Genomic DNA, 24,759 nt, shown 5'->3' with positions numbered 1-24,759 from the left:
CGTGTGTTAAACACTCTGCACGCTACAGTGTCAACAGGCAGACCACACACTTCTGGGATTAATAAAACTGGGACCTAATAATGAATGGCACAGTTAAAAGATGAAGGCTTGGGAGCTTAGTGCTATATGTTTATGTGTGGAAAGAGAGACGCGGAAGAGAATAAGAGAAAAGGTTCATTCAAGAAAGTGAAGTATAAAATGAAAGAGGATAAAAAAGTAGTAGAGGGAAAGCCACAGAAATTGACGCTGAATTTCCAAATGAGGATCCAGTGGAGGAGATATGTGGAAGAGTGTTAAGTTCAAAGGCTTGGAATGAGTGGGATGTTACATTTGACAGTTGGCAGTAGATTATGCCAGCCATCAACCAAGGATACATACAAATCTCACGAAAGACAATCAATCATCACTAGAACCAGTTCCCAGGAATGTCAGACAGCACTAAAACTGAAAAAGAGTGAATTTCAATAAAAAAAAAAATCCTCCTTGAGACTTTATGTCTTGTGTTTTGGGGGCTTTTTTTATGGTAGTGCAGTCTTTATTTTCTGATAACGCAGAAAAATAGATTGTTTGATGTACCATGGTGTTACATCACATCAGTATTTTTCCAGAAGTTATAAAAATTTGTGGTTGATAGTGGAAAATGCATGTGAACTCTTGCTCAGCAGATGTCCAAGACTTAATTTCAAGGGGAATTGTGGTTTGTGTGGGGGGGGGGAAACTCAGCAGCAATGAAATTTGTCAAACTTTTCTATTTACTTCTAAATTATTAGGCTGGACCTGGCAGATGCTGCTTTTCTGAAGGAAAATGGGCGGACAGACAAAGGAGCAGATAATACTTTCCTTTTTCCAGCACCAGGTGTAACCGATTACCTTCATTAGACCTGCCCTGCTGTGGTGTGCCCTTACCTGCACACTCCAAAGCTGCAGAGCCATCGTTAATGTCATTAGTGACACCTGTGCTTATCCTGCCATGAGGCAGTGTATGCACCACAAAAAAGGTCTGAGCCTTGGCCAGTATTTTGTGTAGTTTTAGATGTTTTTCATGCAAAACTCCCACAGTAGATGCACAGATATTGAGCTGTGTTGTAGGTGCACATTTTATGATATTGATCATTTTTTTAAATTTTAGGTATTTAGCTGTTTTGAAAAACAATAAAAATTATCAGACAGTGAGAAAGCCTTTTAGTTTTATAGCACAACAAATGCACAAACCAGATAATATTAAGAGGTGTATTAGTCAGCATAGTGCTCTGCCAATATTCCTCTTACCACAGAATAACATTGTAAGCTGGAATTATTAGGAAAACCAATAAATCAGCAGCTAGGTAGAGAGGTTACAGGACCTTTTCAGAACAATTAGAGGGTGCATTTGAGAAGTGAATGATTCAGTTGTTAAGAGTGTGATGTTGGCTTATTGAAGATCTATTTTCAACTAACCGCTGAAGACCCATGAGTGGAGAGGAAAGGTCGAAGTATTGGTTATGACTTTTACAGCAGTCCTTCCATTTCATCCCTGCTTCAATACCCAGCCTGCAACCTGATGCTTCTAAAAACACACAAATTAGAAAGCCTGTGTTAATTTGACCGGAAAATGATAGTTATTTACTGCTATGTTTGTGAATTGATGGTTATATATCATTGAAACGCAGGATGAGCCTCCACTCTGAAAATTGAGTTGCATGTGTGATTGATTGGGAAGTCAATTAAGGAACGATTTAGAAATAGACAAGGCAGCGAGGGGTAAAATGAAGCTCATTCACCTAAATACCACAAATAACCTCCTTTGCTGGAATTGGCTTATCTTCTGAAACCAAGCAAAATTGGATTTCTCAGACAGTTTTATCCCTTGACAGCCAGTATGGACTCATCCATCAATAAGTACCATCCCTATTTTTTGTGTAAAAGGCACTGTCTCTTCTTATCCAGCATTCAAATCAATATCCATTTTCCCCCTCTCAGTTTCTTACTTCCCTTCAGGTTGTTCGAAAAAGTTAAACTCCTTGAACTGGGCCTTTGCCTTCTTACTCTTGACAAGTAACTTTCTGTAACTAGCTGTACCTACACATCTCACCTCACTTAACCTCTTGAAGGGAACATTTCAAATCTGGAGAAAACAACTGAATTGGAGCCAGCAGGTCAGGTGAATCAATACTAAACCACTTATTCTAATCCCAACATAGGTTTGCTATGGATAAGTGGTGTTTTCCATTATGGTTCCTGAAAATGCACACGTGAGCTTACTCAAGGATTTTAAGAGGGACCATATCTCTCTAGTTTGTTTGTTGTTCTTTGTGCACCGTGTGGCGTTTAAGAAAGATTTGATCTGTGTGTTGTGCAATAAATTTAAAGTGGATCGTAAAAAATTTTTATCCATAGTCGAGTAAACTCACTTGAGAGATTAAAGCAAAAGTAGAGCTACAGTGGAATAACACTTTGACATGTTCTAATGGTTATAATCAGTTAAATCAAAGCCAATGCTGATAACACAGCTACTAGACCACCAATATGTAAGCTCCTCTTGTCTTGTGCAGTAATACTACAGAGTATAAATGGCACTCGCAGTATGAGAGCATGCACACGTCCATGACTCCCTCTGGACAGGTTCAAATAGAGTTCATCTTATACTGGTGCTTGGATAACAGATGGGCTGAGAAAATAGGAAGTCAGCAGCGTCTCTGTGATCATCACTTGCTATGTTGTGTTGTATTTAGTTAGTTGGATTTGTTGTTATATACAGCAGTAATATCTGTGGTTTTCAATCATGTGTCAATACAGCTGTCAGAATTCCGTCATACTTTTAAGCTTATGCTATTTAAACATGGACGTTTATGAAGAGACCGTTCATTTTAAGTTGCAGTGAGGTAGATCAGTGAAAGGTGTGTGACCTAATGGTGATCATGGTGTGGAATTAATGCTCTTATGGGATGTAAACTGCATCTACACCCCAACACAATGAGTCCTAAGCTGATTACCAGTCACACTCACTACAACAATGACAGGCAATGAGGAAAGACTTAGGAGGAAAAGCCTCTCACACAGATTTATTTAAATGTTAACCCCAACTAGGTTTAAAACTGAGAGGATAATTAATATATGGGAAATGGAAATAATCATTACATCACATCCATATAGAAATACTTTTCTGTATTATTATTTAGACTTTAGAATTTTCCCTTGTTATCCTTGTTATAAAATGTTCTTGACATCTAATTAATTAGCTGGCAAATCAAAAGTTAAATTCAAAATAATATGCCTCTCATCACTTTAAATATGACATATTCCATTAGAACTGATCATTTTTTGATATAAACAGGCATATTGTTGCTGACTGAAAGTGACATCCATTGCAATTCACAGCTGTCCAAATCCTAGTGTGTCTTTCATGAGTCGGAATATGATATATTTTACTATTTTTGTGCAAATAGAGTTGTGTTGTTTCTGGCTATGGTGCATGTTCAGTTGAAGTATGCCAGTGCTGCAGAGAACTGTATAATTGTGCATGAGTGTGGTTTAAACCCTAGGCAGCTATCAAAAACATTCCACAGATTACTTTATGTTGTTTTTTTGTCTATATTTTATTCTATATTTCTAGCAATGAAATGATGAATCGTGGAGTTCTTTAAGGTTTTCCATTTTGCAAAGGTGGATTCATAAATCAGACCTCAAAAACTCACACTGAGATAAAGATACACTGAGCTCAAAAACAGGAAAACTGCTGCGGCTTTGTCCGAAATGTTTACTTAGGTGTTTTCCTTTAGCAGTTTTGTCTTCTCTTTTTTTTTTCCAGAAAAAGAACATCAGTGTTTTCCTGAGTCTTGGTGTGCTGGCTTCCTGGGGAATGATTCTGCTTGCAGCTCGTCTCTACTGGATGGGCAATAAGCCTCCTAACTTCTCCAACTCTGACAACCCTGCAGCTGACTCGCCACATTTCCTCACTCGAACGTTAACATTTCTCTACCTGCCTGCCGCCAATGCCTGGCTCCTGCTCTGTCCTGACAAGCTCAGTTTTGATTGGTCCATGGACGCTGTGCCCTTGGTCAGATCCTTGGCTGACTGGAGGAACCTTCACACTGTTGCCTTCTATGGTGGATTTATTCTCCTTGCTTTGTTTGGCCTTCGTGGCCCCACCACCAAATCCAAGGAGATTGATGGCAAAGCCCATGTCACTAATGGAAAATTAATCACTAATGGTAACGGTTACCATGCTCCTGACACAAACCATAACACAGACCAGGGGTTGCCAAAGACCGCCATGAACGGGTCAGCTGGGCTTCACTACTTCCCTCCACAGACATCCCTGCCTCCCACACAAATCCTAGTCCTGTTTTCGTTAGGCATCCTGTCACTGCCTTTCATCCCAGCTACCAACCTATTCTTTTATGTAGGCTTTGTAATTGCTGAGAGGGTACTATACATCCCCAGTATAGGCTTCTGTTTATTGGCTGCTGCTGGTGCAAGAACCTCATATGTGAGACTGAGGACCAGAGCCTTTAAGGCCTTGTTATTATGTCTCTGCGTGGGACTGGTGCTGCTGAATGGTGTCAGAACTGTTCAAAGAAACAGAGATTGGAGCAATGAGGAGAGTCTCTACAAGTCTGGGATTAATGTGAATCCTGCTAAAGGTAAGAGACAGGCACCAGTTATCACTGGGACTGGGCATAAAGCCTCATTACATTTTCAGTACTGCCTGAAATCCCTGCGCAGAAATGAGTAGAAAAAGCTGTCAAGCACCAAAAGCTGTTACATGTGATTTAAAAAAATGTCATAGGGTTTATTTTGGCCAATATACAGCAGTAGCACTATTTTTAAATATATTCCATCACTGTGTTTCTCTAGTCAGAAAGTGTAACTTGTGATTGACAAATCTCTTCTGTAGCCTGGGGAAACTTGGGGAATGTACTGAAGAACCAGGGCAAGATGGTGGAGGCGGAGAAGGCGTACAGAAACGCTCTGCACTACCGAGGGAACATGGCTGACATGCTGTATAACCTGTGAGTCTTAAGCTTTCTGTTTGCAAAGTCTTGACACAAACCAGTTCTGATTCCTCCCAACCATCAGTCGAGATCACGTCGGCAGAACAAGAAAGGCAGAAAGACAGAAGGGAGAAGGAAAGAGGCATATAGACATGGAGAGTGAACTACAGAAAGCAAAACTAAAATAGATCTGATACAGGAGGAAAGAAGCAGGTGAGACACCGACACGTCTCGCAAAAATGTGACAAGGAGGAAATAAATCTCTGTCCCTGGTGCCTCTCTCTACCATCTGATGCTGATTTCAATAGTCATGTTGTTCGGGGCCCGTGGGAGAACACAAAGCCATCTCCAATCCTCCAATGCAAGATGTCAAAGGTGCCAAAACCTCACAGCAGAACCGCCTGTGTTGCTCTCATGCTAACACTGTTATTCTCCATGTCTGTATTCCTCCTCAAGTCATGGGTGTCAGAAAGCAGGCAGAGCAACACAGAGAGAAGGGAAAACTCAGTGATGGTGTTTTTGCATTTTTTTTAAACAGAGGTGTTATTTGAACATGATGGATGGTTGGGTCGAGGTTATGCGTCGGTATGTTGAGTGAGGCATACAGAAGCTGCCAGTCTTTGCAGTGTTTTTATTTCTTAATAGCCCCATCATCACTTTGACATAGTCAAAGCTGACTTTGCCTTTATAGGTTAAAAATAACTCCAAGCCTCTCATGAGATTTATGGTTCTTATGTAAAAATGTCTCTCTCTTTTTTTCTTTAATTTGTCTCAGAGGTTTGCTGCTGCAGGAGAATGAGCGTTTTTCTGAAGCACTGCATTATTATAAACTGGCCATTGGGAGTCGGCCAACGCTGGCATGTAAGTAAACTTAAAAAAGTCTCATTTTGTAGCTGATACATGATGACTAGCATGGTCATGATCAGATGAAGATTAGATGTTCTCGCACATTACTCAATTTTGGCTAAGTCTTTGTTTGGATTAATTGGATGTGAGCTAAGGATCTGTTATCGGTTCACCATCATACTCCAATTTTAATGCTGAATTAGATGTTCTTTTGCCACACGGTCATTTGGAAAGCCATATTCAGGCCATTTCAGCTGGAAGGGAAAATGATGAGATTCAATCTCACACTCGAGTGCTCACATGTGAAATGAGAGTCTGTCTTTCAAGGTACCAAGGACAGTTTTATGAGAGGTTTCCTAACTCATTGCTCTTTCAGCTTGATATGTTATCTTATAATTGTCTTAATCTCCTTTTAGCTAATTTATTTCTATTTCTTTTTTCAATATAATTTTTTTCTGTGACCTTTGTTCTGTCTCCTTTTAGCTTTGTTATTGCATATCCATCTTCCACCAGCAGTCTTTGAAGATCCCTCACATCTTCTCTGCTGTTAAATGCTCGATCCAGTTTTCTATCATGTTTAATACCAGTGTACTGATACATATCAAAATACACATCAAAAAGTTGAAGCTGTAAGGAATCAGCATTTTAGTTATTCTAATATGACAGTAATATAGTCAAAAAGTACACAGGTAAACCAAACTTTAACAGCCTCAGAAAAGTATAGTTCTTGTCTTGTGCTATTGAAGTTCAGTCATCCCATCCTATGAACTGTATCAGTCACACTTTAACTCTCATATTTACAGCGGCCTACTTGAACACAGGAATCGTCCTGATGAACCAGGGCAACCTAGATGAGGCCAAACGCACCTTCCTTACTTGTGCCGACATTCCTGATGAGAACTTGAAGGACCCCCATGCCCACAAGAGCTCTGTCACCAGCTGCCTGTACAACCTGGGAAAACTGCTCCATGAGCAGGGCCAGCAGGAGGTCAGTGTGCTCAGCTTGTGCTAAAAGAACCAAGGGGATAGCTAAAGAGCTGAAATAAAAGTGTTTGTTTTTGTTATGTGCTTATTTTTCACTTCAGACTGGGACCAAAATACTTTTTGGCTTTGAATTATGACCATCTTTACTTAAAATAGAACTGAAAGTTCAACTGTTAAGACTAATTAGGCAGCTGTGTAGATAGAAAGTGGTGTGTCGATTGCACAAAGTAATATTACCTCATGAATTACAAGGTCTGCATTGTGCTGACGCGAAACAAAAATTGGAAGTTTCCTTTTTCCCCTCCTCTACAGGAGGCCCTGTCTATTTATAAGGAAGCAGTGCAGAAAATGCCCAGACAGTTTGCACCACACAGCCTTTTCAACATGATGGGTAAGTTACTGTTGGAGCCTCTTTCACTCTCAATACACCAACTGCAATTGCAGGCTCAAAACTGACTATTTGGTGATACACACACTTAACCATGAGATGCATATAATTAAGTTTTCATCAACATCGTGATTGTTTTATGATGTCAGTAAAAACAGTGTAAGTTTGGTTTAGGCTTTGCTGATGAATCTGACATGTTTGTTTCTATTTCATATATTTTGCCTCAATTTTATCTGAGCTTTGACTTGAATTCAACAAATTGACATGAACTTGTTGCCAAGCAAAACCTTCAGAGTTGAACCACCTGTCGCATTCCAATACAGACGCTCATAAATGTGTGCACAGGCTCTTGACGAGAACTGAAGCTAATCCCTGTAATAAATCACATCCTTCTCTTTGTTTTTGTAACACTAATTACATTACTGGAAGCTCATCCTGATGGCATAGTTGAGATTACATGGAGATGTCTGCATAAATTCTTTGGACAGTCTGAGAAAAGGGAAGTGTGTTTTGTCAGGTGGAGGAAGGAGGTTAATGGAGGGCAGTGTTTGCATTATTAATGTCCAGAGCGTATTTCATTACAACTGATGTCATTTTAGCCCATGGGCCAACAGCAAGTCAGATCAGATTAAACAAAACCTCATAGTGTCAAACACAACTATTGTTCTTGAGAAAACTATATGTTTCAGATTGAACTACATTGGGAGTATTTAGTTTAATGTGAGGAATGCAGACCCAATGGATAAGAAGCTAAGCTGAAGACAGTTTGTCTGTCCTGCACCTGCAGCCCAAAGGATTAGAGCAATTTCTGAAGACGATTCCCTTTAAACAATAATAACCAGTGGCAACTAAAATGAACTAAAACTACGTTCAGTCACTAATTAGTTTGCTGATAATTAAAGCAACAAAGAACCAAACATAAATATACCAAATTAGATGCTAGTAGGTAATTGTGTTGTTGAATTGAATTCAGGTTGTATTTCACCTTTTGTATTTATTGATAAAATCTTTGTTGATGAAGTCTTAAAACTAAACTTGACTCCAGATCCGTGATGTGTTCTAGGAGAGGCCTACATGCGGCTGGACAGGCTGGAGGAAGCAGGTCACTGGTACAGGGAGTCCCTCAGGGCCAAGCCTGACCATATCCCTGCTCATCTTACATATGGAAAACTTCTGTCCCTCATTGTGAGTCCAGTTATACACACACATTCACACAAGACTCCGATTAAGAGACAAGGCAAAGCACTTCAGAGTAATGATTGCAGTGGTTAACTACCTGGCAGAATGGAGTAATGAATAATGCATAATTACTGATGAATGGGACTTGTGAACAAGATGATCCCATCCTATTAATCCCTCTGTAGAGCCTGAAGAACCGCAGTAATTGTTATGAGGTGTGAGCTTCTGACTCTAAAAGGTGCATGTTAAAACACCTCATCTTCACTGATCAGAAGTCAAGGAGGAATTGCGATGCCTAATGTTTCTCTAGCACTGGGTGAACGAGGGTCACAGTGTGAAAGAGAAAATTAAGACAGAAATGTTATGATTAATATCTTTTTCGAGTGACCTTGCATTGATCCTGATCCAGGATTGATGCCAAAATGCTTAAAAACTATAGAAGCTGTATGAATTCATATCTGAAGGTCAGAGACGTGGGGAGTTTGTCTGGTGTAGATGAAAGCGTTCCCTCTGTGAGTGGATCAGTTCCAGATAATCTGTGTTTTTTTCTGTCTCTCACTGTGTGTGTCTGGATATGCATGTGAGTTTTAGAGAACATCAAGGGCACATAAGTTTGACCAACTTCTCCCAAACGTCACCTTGTGCTCACACTTCCTGTCCAATTCCATGAAAACAAAAACACATTTATGTGACAACAGTGTGTTCACAGCTGAGTCAAGTTTAGATGTGGGAACTGAACTGTGTGGCCTCTTGCAACCTCTCCCGAGATGTTTGACCTCTTTTCTTCCACAGCCTCGGGTACTGAGTGAAGACACAACCAATCCGCAGCGCCTTACCTCGGACACACTCATACACACTTGCAGCTGTAACCCTCACGGGCTTTTAGCCTTAGTTCTGATCATTTCCCCTCTTTGCTGAAAGATTTGAAGATATACATAATACACACACACATACACCTAAAGCACAGGTTTAAATTAGAGTCGCCCGATGTGGCTGGACATCTGCTGTGCTCCCTAAGGCTCGGGGCTCTACATCCATGCGGGGCCCTGACTCACAGAGAGGCCCCCTCCACTGCTACATGGCTTAAAGAACAGGAGATTGGATGCACCCTGGACAATGGGCCAGTGGACAAGCTTATAATGCAATTACCGAACTTCCTTATTGAATCAGTCCATCAGCTGTACTTTTGGCCATCCTGATGGAGTCAGTCGACAGTAGAGACACGAGTAGGAAAGGTCAAACTGAAATCTTGTACTGTGGTTCAACCCTACATACACTGTAGTGTGGTTTTCCTCTACACACTAACTTTCAGAGTGACCCTCTCCAAGAAGAGACAGACAAAAAAGCTGGAAACTGATAGTCTTGTAACCCTCCGCATCCCTCAGGAAATAACAAGTGCATCTCCCAAAGCCTAAAGTTTTATCCCGCCCAGGGTCAAAGAGCTTACGAAGAAATCTAGTGTAACATTAGAGCCCTGCTGTCTGTCAGAAGAGTCGAGTAACACTAAGCTGATTTATGTGTATCTAGATACAATCAGCACTATTACCAACTACAAGCACTCTCTGTGGAAGGCTACTCATTGATACCAGTGACATATTTCCAGTTTCACCACATTCAGACTGCTTATTTGGGAGGCGTTTTCATACAGAAATGCATACACAGTAAATCTGTTAGTAAAGGGCATATGATAATTCTTAATCTCAACAGTGCCCTGACACCTTTCAACCATCTGTTAAATGCTAATGTATGAACAGCTCTACTTTGAGTTCTGATAGATGACCGAGGAAAAGGATTCATTTAATCCAGAAAAGAAATAAGCCAAAGAAAATGTGAAATAAGCCATCTAGGCCCAGTATTCACTTCCTCATTTAGAGCGATTGCAGGCATGGGAAAAAGCTAATGAAGCAAACCTAATATGCCCAGTCCTCTCATTTCTTGTTGCATGGCAAGTCCATTGGCAATATGGAAGCAATCAGTGCTGAAGCATGAAACAAAAAGAGGTGGAGAAATTACCTCATGCACAGAAGCAGCATCTTGCTGAGTTCGGTTTCAGACACACACACACACACACATACACACACACATTGAAGGTTTTTCATCAAAGATTAGTCATGGGAGATGGGGTACTGTGATCTTTATGAGCTTCGGTTTCCTGCTGAAACTTAACAGCAGGGTTGCTGTGCCTCAGCTGATGCATCACTGTGCACTAAAACAACACTGAACCATGATGCATTAAAATATAAAAGAGTTTTTGTCAAGTCATCTTTGATTTAAAATTCAGTTTACTTAAATTATTTTATATATTACATTTGTGGTTTTACAATAATGGTCATATTATTTCATAAAAAAAATGCTCTTCATTCTTTGGTTCGCAATTTTTACACTTAATGATCAATTGGCCAATGGAGAAAAAAAAACTTAACATATATGTTTTTATTTTTGGCTTTTAGGTAGAGTTCTTAACCTAAGAGACACTTCAGCACATGCAAATTAGGGATGAATCTGTTTTGTCGGGTGTTTGGACCCCATGACACCTAGTATACATATAGTACTGGTCAAAAAAAAAAGGTTCAAATGTCCCACATGCCATCACAAAACAAGTCAAATATCAGGTGTAATCAGTTATTTCCATCCTTTTCCTTTTAGGGGCAGAAGCCAGAAGCAGAGAAGTACTACCTGAGAGCTATTCAACTAGACCCAACCAAAGGAAACTGCTACATGCACTATGGTAAGAATAGATGTTAAAGGATTTATTTATAGACATTATAAACCGTTAGACATTAGAGTCATAAAAATAAGAATGTCTCAGTCTTCCATAATGTCTGTCTGGTTGACTGAAAATAACATTTGAAGTCATTTTCTCTATTTTTTCTAGTCTTGTAGTCTTCCCTGTAATGAACAGGGTTTGCTGCAGTGAGCTGTACTTGGGATAATAATCAGGCAGGGCTCATAAGACACTGTACAGAGTCACATAACATAAATAAACTAGATCATTTCACAATTTTTGTTGAAAATCCAAGTCCATTGCTAATGTGACGTGATAGTGTTTTTGGTAAGAATCAAATCATTTGTAATTGTCAAACCCTTTACTTTTTATCATGTTTCAAAAATAATTGGGGTAAGGCACTGCCATTATATTTCTGCTTTTGGCTGTGCTGGGAGTGTTGGAGATGGTTGAGGTTGTGCAGATGGTGCAAACAGGCACGTATGCTGTGTTTATCTGAGTGAGGAGACTGGATCAGAGTACACTGTTTACCATGCGTAGCACAGAGTAAAACATTGTTCCAGTGTTAATGCAGCTTTTCATATCAGTTTGGAGGCTCCATGCTGCTCCATGTCACTATCTCTGGGATATTCATAGGAAACGAAATCTGTCCTGCCTCATTGAAAACACCACTGTGCTTTGCCCCTTTCTCCTGTTCCTTATCTTTCTCTGTTCCTTCTCGTGCTTTCTCTGCACTCGATATCATGGGGTTTCAGTTTAGTTTAGTCCCAGGCAAGGACTGGGTTGCTGTCTTTGGACCAAGCTGTTTCCCCTTCTTACAGTGTTTCCCTCCCTATGCCTATCTGGGAATTTTCTTATTTCAGTGTTATCTTGTAGCTTCTTGCTATAAGTAATGTTTGTTTGGGCTGGTTCCCTCCCTTTATCGCAAATCTGGCTCCTTAAGCTGTCCTGGGTTCAATGGATGAGCTCCAGGTGTGAGTGTCTAAGGGGTGATGATATCTATTCACATTATAACCTAAGAGATGCAAACACACAGGCACACATATGAGAGAGTTCAATGACCTGAAAACACAGAGGCTAATAGCTAAGACCAGGCCAACTTTGCTGCTTCAGTCACAATAACACAATGCAAACTGTCAATCATACAGTACGACCCGGTTTGCTTTGGCATGTAATAGCTTGTTTTTGGAATTTGCACTCAGGTAAAGGTCTTCAGTGCAAAAACAGAAAATCAGACAAACACCTCATTGGAGCTTCCCGACATTCCCCTCTTCCTACATTCAGTAACATCTGCAGTTGGGCACGCCTGTTATTTACAGCAAGGAGGCAGGCGCTTGTGGGTGCCACACCAGGTGGCCAGACTCCCACAGGAAAACACATGAAATACTTTGGTCTCTTCTGTGAGCACAACAACTATCCGTCACTCTTCCACTGTCTCTGTCGCCATCTCTGCCTCCTTGTTGTATCTCCAGTGGCACTCATCTCTTTCACTGCGTCCCTTCATCTTCCTTTGTTTCCCCACCAGTCTCCATCTTTGCCTGTTGTTGCTTTTCTGCAAGCTTTCCCCATCTTTCCTGACCTCTCAGTACCACTCCTAGTCTGTACCATCAGTTTCTGAACCAGGTTTAATGGCCAAGAGTAGCTGAGATATATTCATGTGAAACCACAACTTTTTGGTGGCCCTACAAGTCAGGATTACTAAAGGAGATCAAAGAGTGAGTAAAAAAAATACTAAGTGGGTCAAAAAAATACTAAGCAGAACTTGTGCAACCCCCTGAAACTAATCAGACTTTGTCTGTGCCCCCCTTCCTCCCTCTCCCCTCCCCCTCCCTCTCCAGGTCAGTTTCTGCTGGAACAGGCTCGTCTCAGTGAGGCTGCAGAGATGGCGGAGAGAGCTGCGGAGCTGGACAGTTCAGAGTTCGATGTGGTTTTCAGTGCTGCTCACATGCTCAGGTTGGCTAAACAAGTGATGATGTCATTTTTTCCCCACTTGAAAAAGCATACCATGCAGAATAAACATACAAGTAAATTAAGGCTTTTGAACACGTGTTTGCTGCTGTGCCACTTCATCAGTTGTGGGTTTATTCTTTACTACTACCATTTAACAACCGTCTTTGAAATATGAATTATACCAACTCTATAGAATTGTAAATGCCCTCTCTATGGAAATAGATGTCATAAAAGCTATTATGAATTACCTATATAAACAGCAGTATAGTTCCAGTCTATCATCATGATGTTTTATTCCAGTGTTTGTGCCACTGGAGAATATTCCCTTGAAGTTTGGCAAGCAGATTCACAGACAGCATATAAGTCTTAGAACTTGTCAAAAGCGACTGTAAATGTTCTCTGCTCCCAGCAACTGAAGGGAATATTGTGGTTTAAATCCATTTTGCTCTTTATCTGGAAAAACCATTACTGTCCTCTAGCATCCACCATAAAAGCAACACCACAGAGGATTTGTAAAAAGTTAAAAGCCTCACGCTTTGGCTGTGGTTTTCTTTGGAAATGTAAATCTAAATGACAGATTGTTCTGCTTTATTCTGGTCTGAATGGTGATTTACTGCTGAGACTCGCTGTGACATAAACCCAGATGGATTAGGATTAGGGTTTAATGGATGTGACACACACCTGCCATTAGCTGGATTTAAAGATAAAGCTGCTCCACTGGGAGTGAAGGTGAGCTGGAAAGCTTGGCCTGCTTCGTGTACACGTTTGAACATCAGCCAACCCTTAAACACAATAAATACAAATCATGCGAAGAGTTGGTGATCTGATAAGTAATTTGCCAATAAAGTGGTTCATTTTTCATGGTTGAGATTAACTAATGAAGAGTAAATATGACTATAGCTCTCAACCCTATACCTAATGATTCTTTCCTAATCTTGAATCTTATTGTTTTGTAACTTTCTAGCACTTGACCAAATAAAACACTACATTACTACTACAAGGACACTACAAAATAACAAATAACAAAAGTCAGTAAACCCTGTAATAATCCCTTTGACAACAAAGACCAGTTCCTTGGAAAATTATATGTATGGACCATGTTATGTGTCCACCAGTAACATGAAAGGGGGAACTTTTTTTTGGCATCATTGCCATCTGTAGTCATTCATACTCCTCATACCAATGAATAATTACTATACTGTGTAATATATAATATACAGTGAGGTACTGCTCTCTAAACTAACTGTGTGGTGAACTACAGCATGAGCTGTAAGCTCTTTTTGCAGTTATAAGATTAAGCACCTGACAGAACATTGTTTCCTAATGATTGTATTAGAAGCTAAAGTATTTTACAAGTTCATATAAAAAACATTTTGACTTTGCTGCAGTCAAATGATGATCTGTGCCATCCAGTGGCTACCAAATTACAGTAAAAACATCTTTTATTCAGAGACTACTGTTAACTTCCTGACCAATTATACAGTTGTATAGGATGAATCAGTGAATATGAATATGAATATGAACGCAATAGAAATCTTGTAAATGTTTTACTCTCACTCCCTCTGTTCTTCTTCCTCTTCAGACAGGCGAGTCTCAATGAGGCAGCAGAGAGGCAGTATGAGCGTGCAGCCAGCCTCAGACCAGATGTAAGTACCTAGACTAGTGAGCCTGTTCACACTTATTATGGAAATGCATGCGCGCACACACACACACACACACACACACACACCTGCACTTTAAATTCAATTTACAACATGCTATGTTTTACTCATCATTCTGACATTAGTGTTAGAGTACTGTTGTTTCTGGCAAACAGTGATACAGCTGAATATAAAAAGGAAAAACTGTATAGTTCATGGCTGTGAACTGGTGTCTCGATGTGTTTATGGAAAGAACAAATTCCCAAAGAGAAACGAGTTCAGTGGTTACTGTCGCCTGATATTGAATTCACACACTGAGCACTGACAGTAAACGCTTGATCATCGTGGTACAGCAGAACAGAGCATTGTGGGATATCACATCTGTTGATGTTAGCGCATGCGGTTGAGGAAGCGGAGGGGCATTGTATCCTGTTTCTGCCTCTATGAATCAGTCACTTCAAAGAAACACTGTGCGTGGACCGGTCTGAGAGGGGTAATTTACCGTCATAGAAACCTCTGTGTTTTTTGACAAGACCAACAAGGAGCTTCCTGCAGCCATTTGTCATGTTAGTCTGCTTAGTGACCGCGTGCTCTGTGACTTATGATGCTTAGACTTTCATCTACATTGTGGAAGCATAACCCAAACCTGCAACAGTTCACTTAATCATATAGAATTAATTAGAAATAGTTTGGGAATTTATTTCAATTAGACTGTAGTGTAGTAGTGTTTAGATTGCATGTTTATTTATATTTTCTTCACATTAGCTGAACTACTATACAGTTTTTACACGTCGCCCCTGAAAACTGCAGAGGTATCACATGGGAAATCACATCTACTGCTTTTTAGATGAAGCTTGTCTGTCTGTTTATATCCTGTTTAAGCCTCATAAGCTGCGTAAAACCATAGAAGAGGAGAATGCTGGTTGTCTGTTCGGGTTTAGAAAGGCATATGTTTGTTTTCTTTTCTGTAAAGAAGAAGCTACCTGAAAGTGACAGTCATTATAATTCACAGTCTGGAAGCCTTCATGCGCTAATTCAGACACACTGAACACTTCTCTTATCACTTGTCCCAAGTAAAGCACCTTTTGTCTCTTGACATTTTCCCCGCACGTCTGCTTAGTGATTGACAGTCTACCAAATATCAGCTTAATCCAATAGCTTCCAGGTCATGAAAGATTCAGTGCTGGCTCTGCGTGCTAAGAAAGGCAAAGACTTTGGGCCTCCGGAGGGAGGTGCAAGAGAATTTTTCATTTTATACACACACACACACAAACTTGAATGTTTCATTTACATTATTCAGATAGAGATTCATCTCTGACTATGCTTAATGACTGGTAATACTGTGAGTAATTAGGTTGTAGTATGCACTGTGGTCCACACAAATTAAAAACCTTCCTTGGCATGATGACAAGGGTTCATCTGCAGCCTCATAGACAGTGCACACCACACCCCCTACAAAATACACCTAATCCTATCCCTAACCCCTAAACCCCAACCCCTACCCCAACCTTAACCCTAACACTTCATACTTTGTCTACATTACGTCTGCCTAATATTTATAAAAATGTATTAAAAATAAACATTTTCAATTTTGGGGGGATTTGCTAAGGTCTTTTGTCTTCCTCAGCCCCCTTAGCGTGGGTGTGTTTTGTAAGGGGTGTGGGTTGCACATTTGCGAGACCACAAAGGGACATACTTTGTTTTACTTAAAATTTGTATTCATAAACGACACCTCTGGTTGCCATGGAAACAACAATTGTGGTTTAATGCAACAGCATTAGCATTGGCACCAAGTTAATGTTAATCTCAATATTGCACAAAATTACACTGGATTATATGCCACCTTGTTTCTTATGAATCCCAGGGTGGCAGTGGTGGACTACTAGAGGTAATTACAGAAGACAAATACATGAAATTGCTGTTGAAGAAAACTATTTGTGTGTAATTACTATAAGATTTGATTTTATGAAAATCTTAAAGATTATAATGTAGCTAGTGTGATTTTTGTCCACAGTAACTCAAAGGACGGTGCATTTTAAAAGCTGAAGTTTATATCCAGTGTTCTGAAGGTCAAGATCTTGCATTGTTTCATTACTGAGAGTGTATTACATCAAGAATGTCCCAACTTCAGAAGTCATTTTCTCATTTTCTCAGACAAAAGCAAAACAAAAAAAAAAAAAAAGAGAGATTTACTTACTGTCTGGCTGCCTTCTTCTTACTGCCCAGCTGCTTACAATTTCTGGCTTTTTTAACCTCTATGAATGAAATGCTCAACAAGCTTGTGAAGGGCCTTAAGATGTAATTGCTTAAATTTGTCATTTGTTGAACAACAAACACCCACTGAAGGGGGGATCTCATCTTCTCTCACTGAAAAACTGCATTTCCCTGCAGCTTCCAGACCACACCTTGAAACATTCCAGCTCAGTACAAGTTCATTTGTTGGATTAGGTGAGCACCCAGTGGAATGTAAACAAGTGAAGGATCAGTGTTAAGAAGAGACGAACAGTTGTGATTGTGGAGAGTATATCTATCGACTAGTTGCCAAGCTGCTAACCTTGGGTCATACAGTAGGACACAGGCCTAAGAACAAAGCCGAGTCTGGGGGCTGAGGTGAAGATGAGTTTTATTATGAGATTTGGGTGTGTTTTTTAGTTATGGCTCACTGACAGTCATGTTTATGATTTAGATTTTGTACATTTCCACGACTGGCCCACAATTCAAGAACAGATGGTTTCACTTTGCAACTTCAAAAGTTGGTATTTTATTAACTATGAGTCCAGAAACACACCTTTAAATGGGCTTGTTCATTCAGAGTATAAAAATACTCAGCGCTGCCCACACACAATCTGTAGCTACCATGCCTGACTCTGTACTGTGGAACAAATTTAATACAAATTTGTCTTAAGCAAATTTCATCAGAGCACTTGCTTTTATGCAGCATAGAAACCTGACCATATAGCTGTGTCAAATGTAGAACTGAGGAGGGTGAGTTTAAAATAACTCGTCCAAATAGATCAATTCAAGGTTAACATGGTTGCCAGAAATAGAATATCCCAGTAACTCAACACTGCAAAACCTCCCTTCACTATAAATACTGTAATAAGTAAATCTGTCTCCATTTCTACTGTTTTGACTATTTCCTCCCTGTGTCCCTCTCTCAGTACCCGGCTGCTCTAATGAATCTTGGTGCCATCCTCCACCTGAATGGGAAACTTCCCGAAGCGGAGGCCAACTACCTGCGTGCGCTCCATCTCAAACCTGATGATGTCATTACCCAGTCCAACCTGCGCAAGCTGTGGAACATCATGGAGAGGCAGGGTCTCAGGACTAAGCGTGCGCCTGGTGTGCAGAAGAGCGATCTTTGAACAGCCGGAGACGCGGCAAGGATCCCTCAGTGATGACATAGTGTCCTCCAGAGACTGAAGCAGGACAGGGTATAAAAAAGCTGGATGCTAAAAGTTCTCTGTACAAGACGGGAAAGACAATTTCTTTGATTGTTGGCCTGTGATGTGTGGGGGGGATAGTTCGAAGCTTGGTTTGGAATACAACAGGCAGGTTCGGCCCTTCAATATGTCACCGCCTGTGCTGTATGGTGGCAAAACTAATGTCACCTTTTCTATACATTTTATAATGTGATGCTTAGTTGTTAAATTACACATTGAAGTAAAAGGCAAATAACAGCAAATTCCACTTAAATACAAAGATCTCCAATAGCAACTGGTTGTTTCACTATGACTAAAAATCTGGATATGTTTTACAGCACGTAATTTGAAACGGGATATAGTGAAACTATTTAAATAATCATTTCTTTAGAATGGGTTTTTAAGTTGTCAGCACTGATGAGTGGTGGATTATTTTGTCTTTTATAAATATCATTATTATCAGCTGATTTGTCTTAAAGGGGGGAACTCCACCCATTTTGAACAAAGTTCGTTTACAGTTGTATGAAGCTTTTTGTCGCTACGGAAATCCGACAGATCGCCTGAAGTGATGTCACTTAAGTCAGCGTTGGTTGGGATTGAACATTATAATTTAGAAAAAGCAAAAATGTAAACATGAGATCCCTGAATAATTACTCTCAGGGTGATCTAGCCTTGAACTTACTCACTTACTCTTAACACAGTAATTAATAGCATACAAAGCATGCCAGTGCATAGACATCTTCAGGTACCACCCTTTAATACAGCGCTGTACAGTATTTTGCTCCAGTTAAGTAACATGTTTGATTTCATAATGCATAGTCAGTCACTTTCTGTTGTCCCAGTCACTGAAGATTGCTTGTACCAGGTGCATTTTAAATGCTTGTGACTGTAAAAATGAAAACAGATGACGAGAAAACTCCTCAGCGGTGCCAAAGCTTGTACTGAGTCTTCACGCCTCTTGTGCCAAGCAAGAACTGTTGTCATGTAATTGTTGTGTTCCTTGCGACAAATGAAGGTGTTTCCTTTCATGTGATCAAAAAGATCCAATTTAATTTATTAATGTTATTTTATGTGAAAATGCCAACACTGCGCAGTTCCACTGTCACATCAGCCCATCCTCTCTCGTTCCTCCACATGAATAGGCCACAGTAGAAAACATTACAATAACATTACAATGGTTGTTATATACGTATTTTTTTCTCTCTGCTCAGGGACATCAGGTTGTGATTCCTGTCACAGTATGGGTTTGTGACACAGAGAGAGCTTCTTAAAAACATTGTTAGATGTTTTTGATGATTGTGATGTTTGGTTAAATTATAGGAGACGTGTAACTGAAATTGTGTCGTGTTTTGTAAAGAAAAGTGAACTTTTTTCCATAATAAAAAAAAAAAACATGATTTTTGCTCGCAGCAGAGTGATGTCGTACAACATATATTCAGCTCAGAACATTAGAATATTTTAACATGTAAATTAACACAACAGCATCTAAATTTATGTGACAAAACATCCAACAATTATTTGCAATTCATAACAATAAAAAGTAATAGTTGATTAGTAGGAATAATGTGGTCATGCATGAATGCTGCACACACACACACACACACACACAGAAACACTTTTGTTGATATTCTGCCCTTCATGCAGAGTTGAGTAATCAGACCCAGGTGGGTTAATTAAGCTCATGAGGAAGACCTTGTGGTGCTGGGACCTGCTGTACTGATTGGTCATCACTGATAGTCTATTTATGTCTGTGAAAGCACAGTGTCTGTAAGTTGATCTGATGATTTCTTTTTTTTTTTTTTTTGTCACATTCAAAAATGTATTTTTGCCACCTCCATAGCCTGTTTACTGCTTTGTTGGTGTGTGTGGCCATTTTGGGGCAGTTTTTCTGAGGGACTTGCTTAAATATGCAAGGAGTGCTTTGGATGCACATATTTAGCAGAGTCAGTGTGAGAGAAGCAGTCGTTTATCTGTTGTCCTGAACTAGTCTGCAGGTTTTGTGTTGTTCAATTAAGATTTCTAAATACATCTTTCAGCGTTTGAAATCTTGAGACTGTTAAAAAATGTAGAACTAAATTCTCTCTGGACCTGTTACCTTGTGTTGGCTGGCAGAAAAAAGTGCCACTGTCTCTCTGCTAATTAGACGTCATCAGTTCACAAGCTCGACATGTTGATATCTGATCGAGCAGACATCAAAGAGCTTCTTGTCGCACGCCAGACTTTGAGCAAACCAAGCTGTAAATATTCAAGAGGACATTAAACTTGACTCACTTATTCACTGCAAGAACTCACAGCCCCAGTTGGAAACACACTTCAAAGTATGGAGTGGAACTTAGCATGCATCTGTGAAGACATATTTTGTTATGTAACAATATCTGAATTAAAAATGTGTTTGTTATGCATAGAAGGAAGCACCATCTGCTAAACTCATCACTGAATCTGTCCATCTTGCCCACAGGACCAAATACTGGCTCCAGAAAGCAGTTCTATCTAAAATAAACTACCAATAAAAAGCCAGACACACACACACACACACACATAATGCACATTTGTGTCATATAATATGGAGCAAATGTGCCTGAGTATGGGAGAGTCATTTGAAAGTAAGGGAGGCTAATATTTTTAATTTGCACTGCACAGTGAAGTGATTTTGATGTTTTAAGACCACAAGTATATTAATATAAATAACCTACTGTATGTCAAAATAAAATAAATCCTTGTTTTAATGAACTTATGATCAGAAAAACTGCATGTACAACATTTTAGAAAGTTAGTTTTCTAAATATCTATCTGTAGCGAGAAAACCCATCACGACTGGATGAGAAAGTAGTGTCCTTTGACGACTGTGGAGGGAAAAAAAAGAAACCGAGCTTCTGTATTCGTAAGCCAGGTCCCATATGGTCTCTGGATTTCCCAGGTCACACTAGCTTGACACTCATCGGGGAAACACTTTGATAACCCCTTCTTCTTCCTTCCTGCGCGATTGTGACGACACCAGTGGGGGCGCTCATAAGGGACAAACAGTCTGTAGGATCCTCTATTCCAGGAATTAGTGTAAAACATCATATAGAACAAGGGAAACCTGGGAAACATCCTAATGTGACCATGTTTGATCTTCATTTTTGCCCTTTCACATTCATTTACACTGACATGAAAAATACATGTGCTGTAAGGATCCTTTCTAATTACAGCTGGGTAACATTTACCTTAAGTAAAGACAGTCAATGCTTGTTACTTCACACTCACCTGCCAGTGAACTGTCTCTGCAGACAGTTATTCACACGTGAGCAGACATAAACCTGAAATAAACTCTGGGAAAGGATAGGCTCTGTAAATGATATCAACCTGCCAGTACTGACCAGTGGCAGGAGATCAAACTCTTTTTAAAAATTATTGTGTGTGTCAACAGCGACCTCTGCTGGCGATAAAGTAGAGCTACCTTCCCTTCTTACAAAAAGTACTTCAAGGTAGCTCTGACCAAAGTGAAGGTGAGTGAACTGGAAAAACAGGCCTGATATATTTGATGACTCAGCAAACAGTAACTATACTGACACTGCAATCAGAGCTGGTCACAGAGTACATAGAACACGTTATGTGAATATTATTAAAAGGCTTATTTGCTCATTGTGATCATAGTGAATGGCAATGGGAAGGTGTGAATGGCAAAACTGGTTGACGTCATGTGTGATGACGTAGTTTGGCAGGGAAAAGAAAAAGACAATGATTAGTCATCAACTTGACAAATATTTAGAGAAACCTCATTATTATGTAAAAATATAGTCACATGAACTTTCTAAGTAATATTTTTTAACCATGCATCAAATCACTGGTTTCTCTTTATTTTTTTTAAACATATTTATTAATGTAAATAATTCAGTAGAGATGATGGGAATATGGAGATCTGAGGTGAATCAGAGTGAAGCCTTGTTTGCCCAATAAAAATGAAAAGCTGATGAAAAATTGGAACAGGAATAAAAACATGTAGACTTTGGTTTAGTTCTCCCAGGAAGCATATTTATTAAGCTCTTCTTCTGTTCTTCTTCTGTTTATATGTAAACAAATATGACCAGCACCTCTCAGTATCTAAACTAGTGGAATTTATAGTAGTACTCTTTTAAAATAACTAAATGTGTGTAAACACAGCTTTTGTGGCATCCACAAATGAACTGTTCCTGTGTCAATGCTTTATTATGTAGACTGTACTCTTCAAACTTTACAGTATATTATTTTTAATAAATAAAATACTTAATTTTTATTTTATTTTTAATTATTTATTTTTAAAGTAAATTAAATGCTGTAAAACTGTAAAAACAAGCTGCAAAAGATTTCACCCACCATACAGTCTGAGGTCGTCATGGCCACAGCGCAAGATCCTTTTGGCGTCATCTGTAGTGAATCAAATACTCTGGATATATTTGATTTGAATCAAAAATAACAAAAATATGGGGACATCTGTCATCATCCACACAGCTGTTGTGTTTGTTGTCAGAACTTCCATGATCAGGTTTTCGGAAATGAGATTGTCCAACCGTTGATTTTCCGATTATCACCCGAGCTAAAAATACTATTTTAGTGTGTCCAGACTGCATGTTGCTTCTGCTGTATCTGTCTGCATATGTTGCATATTTGGCAAAGTATACTCCTACAAAAAGCAAACAAAGTCACATCAGCTGAACTTGTTCAACTCTGGTTAGACCAACTTGATAATTGTTTATGTAGCATATATGCTCTATGCTTTTGCACAGACTATAATTGAACTCACCCTTGCCATATGTGTGACCATGTCGTCCAGCTAACCGTACATCAAAGTTATACTTGCAAATGCTCTCAACATTACTGCTGTCAGTCCCATGAAAAAGTCTTCTCTCTTGAATTTCTTTGACACCTTGAATCCTCATTAGTTGTTTCTTTTTCCTTTGACACAAATACAGAAAAAAGAACTGAAATTACCAAAAGAAGAGAATGATGGAGGGAAAGGAGAAAGTAAAAGTTCAAGACCTTCTTACCTACAATACATTTCCCAAAGGTCCAAATTCTGGATCCTGCTGATTGATTCAATAGGTTTGTCCAACAGTCCGTCATCCTTCACATAAGCTGCCACAGTCTTGTACTCAGGGGTGAGTTCACTCAGGGAGATTAGCTGCAATACACATTACAGATACACATTTAATAGAGGCTTCACTTCAAAAACAAAAGCAGATAAATTGTGAACTCCAGTGACTGAAACTAAAAACAATCTGAAAAAAGTCAAATCTGACAACTGACTAATACAAGATGAACTGGAGCATTTTCTTCATCAAAATGTTCCTGGATGATACTCTTTTCTAAGTTTCTGACATTTCGTGCAGGTTTATTTGTAGTGTTATGGAGGCTAAAACTCTATTTATACTATTGGACTTCAATAAGAACCTGTACTGATAGGCTAAACACAGCTTCAACTGGCTGCATCGAGTCACAGAGTTCAGGAACTTTACAGAGATTGTGACAGCGGATGACATTTGCATACTGATCTCTCTGACAGCTTTAAATACAAGCTCAGCACTGAAATCCAAGCCTTTCATTGTAGTTGAACTGAAAACACTGACAGTAGAGTACAGAGCATCATTCCTTTGTCACTCAGATCGCAGTACTGTAATAATTTCTTGGTTGAGATTCGCTACATGTTTTTTTTGTAAATGTCTGTCACTGTCACCTGATATGGACGTGTAAGATCAACCATGTCCCAGAACACAGGAGCAATAGTGAAGCAGGAACAACTGTGGGAAGTAAGAGTAAATAGATTTGTTTAGACAGTTTCACTTTCATTTTGCAGGAAACTATACTGAAGCCTGACTTGTCCATGGCTCACTGTTGTAAGTGTAGATTATTTGCTATTTTCAGCCTCATCTCACCTTCTCTGTATGTTGTAGCCCCTGTGGATTCTTCTTTGCCTTCCTGTGGAGAGGTCAGTCTCTAACATTGCTGCATATGAACACATATATAATGTCAGCCAAGCTCTTTACAGGCAAACAAGGACTTTAGTTGAATAAGACAATATATAAAAATACCAGAGAAGTCGATTTTGATGCGAGAGGTAGTCGAAGATGTATTTAAAACCCCTTTTGAGTTTTTCAGGTAATAACTCTCAATATGGTCACTGCTGAGGGTGTTATCTGGGTCATCCTGCAGGGTAGACAGACAGTAACAGAGGGTTAGATATACCTCCGAGAGTGTATCAGCTCTACATGACTTTGTTCAAAGCACTGGACTCTGATCTACAGAAAGGTTAGAAACAATTCACCTCAAATTGGTGCCACCTTCCACAGTCTGCCAGGTAATACCAGCTCCATGTGGTGTCTGAAGTGTCCATGAACTCCACATCCTCGTTGTCACACATTGAAAAAAAGAAGAACCAAAGCAGATGATAACATAAAAACAGATGAATAAGTTTTAAAGCTGACCTTATCTAGTTCATTCAGGACTGATATAGCTGACAGGTTATTGTGAAACATGAATTAAAAGTCCTTTATAGCCACGCCTTCTGAGGTAGACTGCCTTTCTTAAAGGCACACGGAAGAGCATGTGACACTGTTAAACTACAATTCTACTCTGACATATATTCAAGCTTCACTGGTCCACATATAAGTACCCTTGGGTAAGACACTGAACCCCA

The 24,759-nt window shown here is 39.5% G+C and overlaps 2 protein-coding genes across 4 annotated transcripts in view; one reads left to right on the top strand and one right to left on the bottom strand.

The window, feature by feature from the left end:
* Positions 1 to 19,438, top strand: part of tmtc2a (transmembrane O-mannosyltransferase targeting cadherins 2a) — a 44,022-nt gene extending 24,584 nt beyond the window's left edge. For all 3 annotated transcript variants that reach the window (XM_026327426.1, XM_026327428.1, XM_026327427.1), the window contains exons 4-13: positions 3,788 to 4,622; positions 4,877 to 4,991; positions 5,749 to 5,834; positions 6,623 to 6,807; positions 7,116 to 7,194; positions 8,255 to 8,376; positions 11,017 to 11,098; positions 12,934 to 13,048; positions 14,628 to 14,691; positions 17,847 to 19,438. In XM_026327426.1, the coding sequence (XP_026183211.1) occupies positions 3,788 to 4,622; positions 4,877 to 4,991; positions 5,749 to 5,834; positions 6,623 to 6,807; positions 7,116 to 7,194; positions 8,255 to 8,376; positions 11,017 to 11,098; positions 12,934 to 13,048; positions 14,628 to 14,691; positions 17,847 to 18,050 (1,887 nt within the window). In that variant the 3' untranslated portion in view covers positions 18,051 to 19,438. The remainder of the gene's footprint in view (positions 1 to 3,787; positions 4,623 to 4,876; positions 4,992 to 5,748; positions 5,835 to 6,622; positions 6,808 to 7,115; positions 7,195 to 8,254; positions 8,377 to 11,016; positions 11,099 to 12,933; positions 13,049 to 14,627; positions 14,692 to 17,846) is intronic.
* A 2,619-nt stretch (positions 19,439 to 22,057) lies between these two features.
* Positions 22,058 to 24,746, bottom strand: parp11 (poly(ADP-ribose) polymerase family member 11). The gene is made up of 7 exons (XM_026327137.1): positions 24,388 to 24,746; positions 24,155 to 24,269; positions 23,999 to 24,068; positions 23,800 to 23,863; positions 23,114 to 23,247; positions 22,870 to 23,021; positions 22,058 to 22,749 (listed from the first exon to the last, which is right to left on the bottom strand). The coding sequence occupies exons 1-7, from the start codon at positions 24,481 to 24,483 to the stop codon at positions 22,490 to 22,492; spliced, it is 891 nt and encodes a 296-aa protein (XP_026182922.1). The 5' UTR covers positions 24,484 to 24,746; the 3' UTR covers positions 22,058 to 22,489.
* Positions 24,747 to 24,759: the final 13 nt, after the last annotated feature.

This window comes from Mastacembelus armatus, chromosome 23 (genome assembly GCF_900324485.2).
Source record: "Mastacembelus armatus chromosome 23, fMasArm1.2, whole genome shotgun sequence".
Classification (NCBI taxonomy): Eukaryota; Metazoa; Chordata; class Actinopteri; order Synbranchiformes; family Mastacembelidae; genus Mastacembelus; species Mastacembelus armatus.
This window is presented reverse-complemented; position numbering and strand designations above follow the sequence as displayed.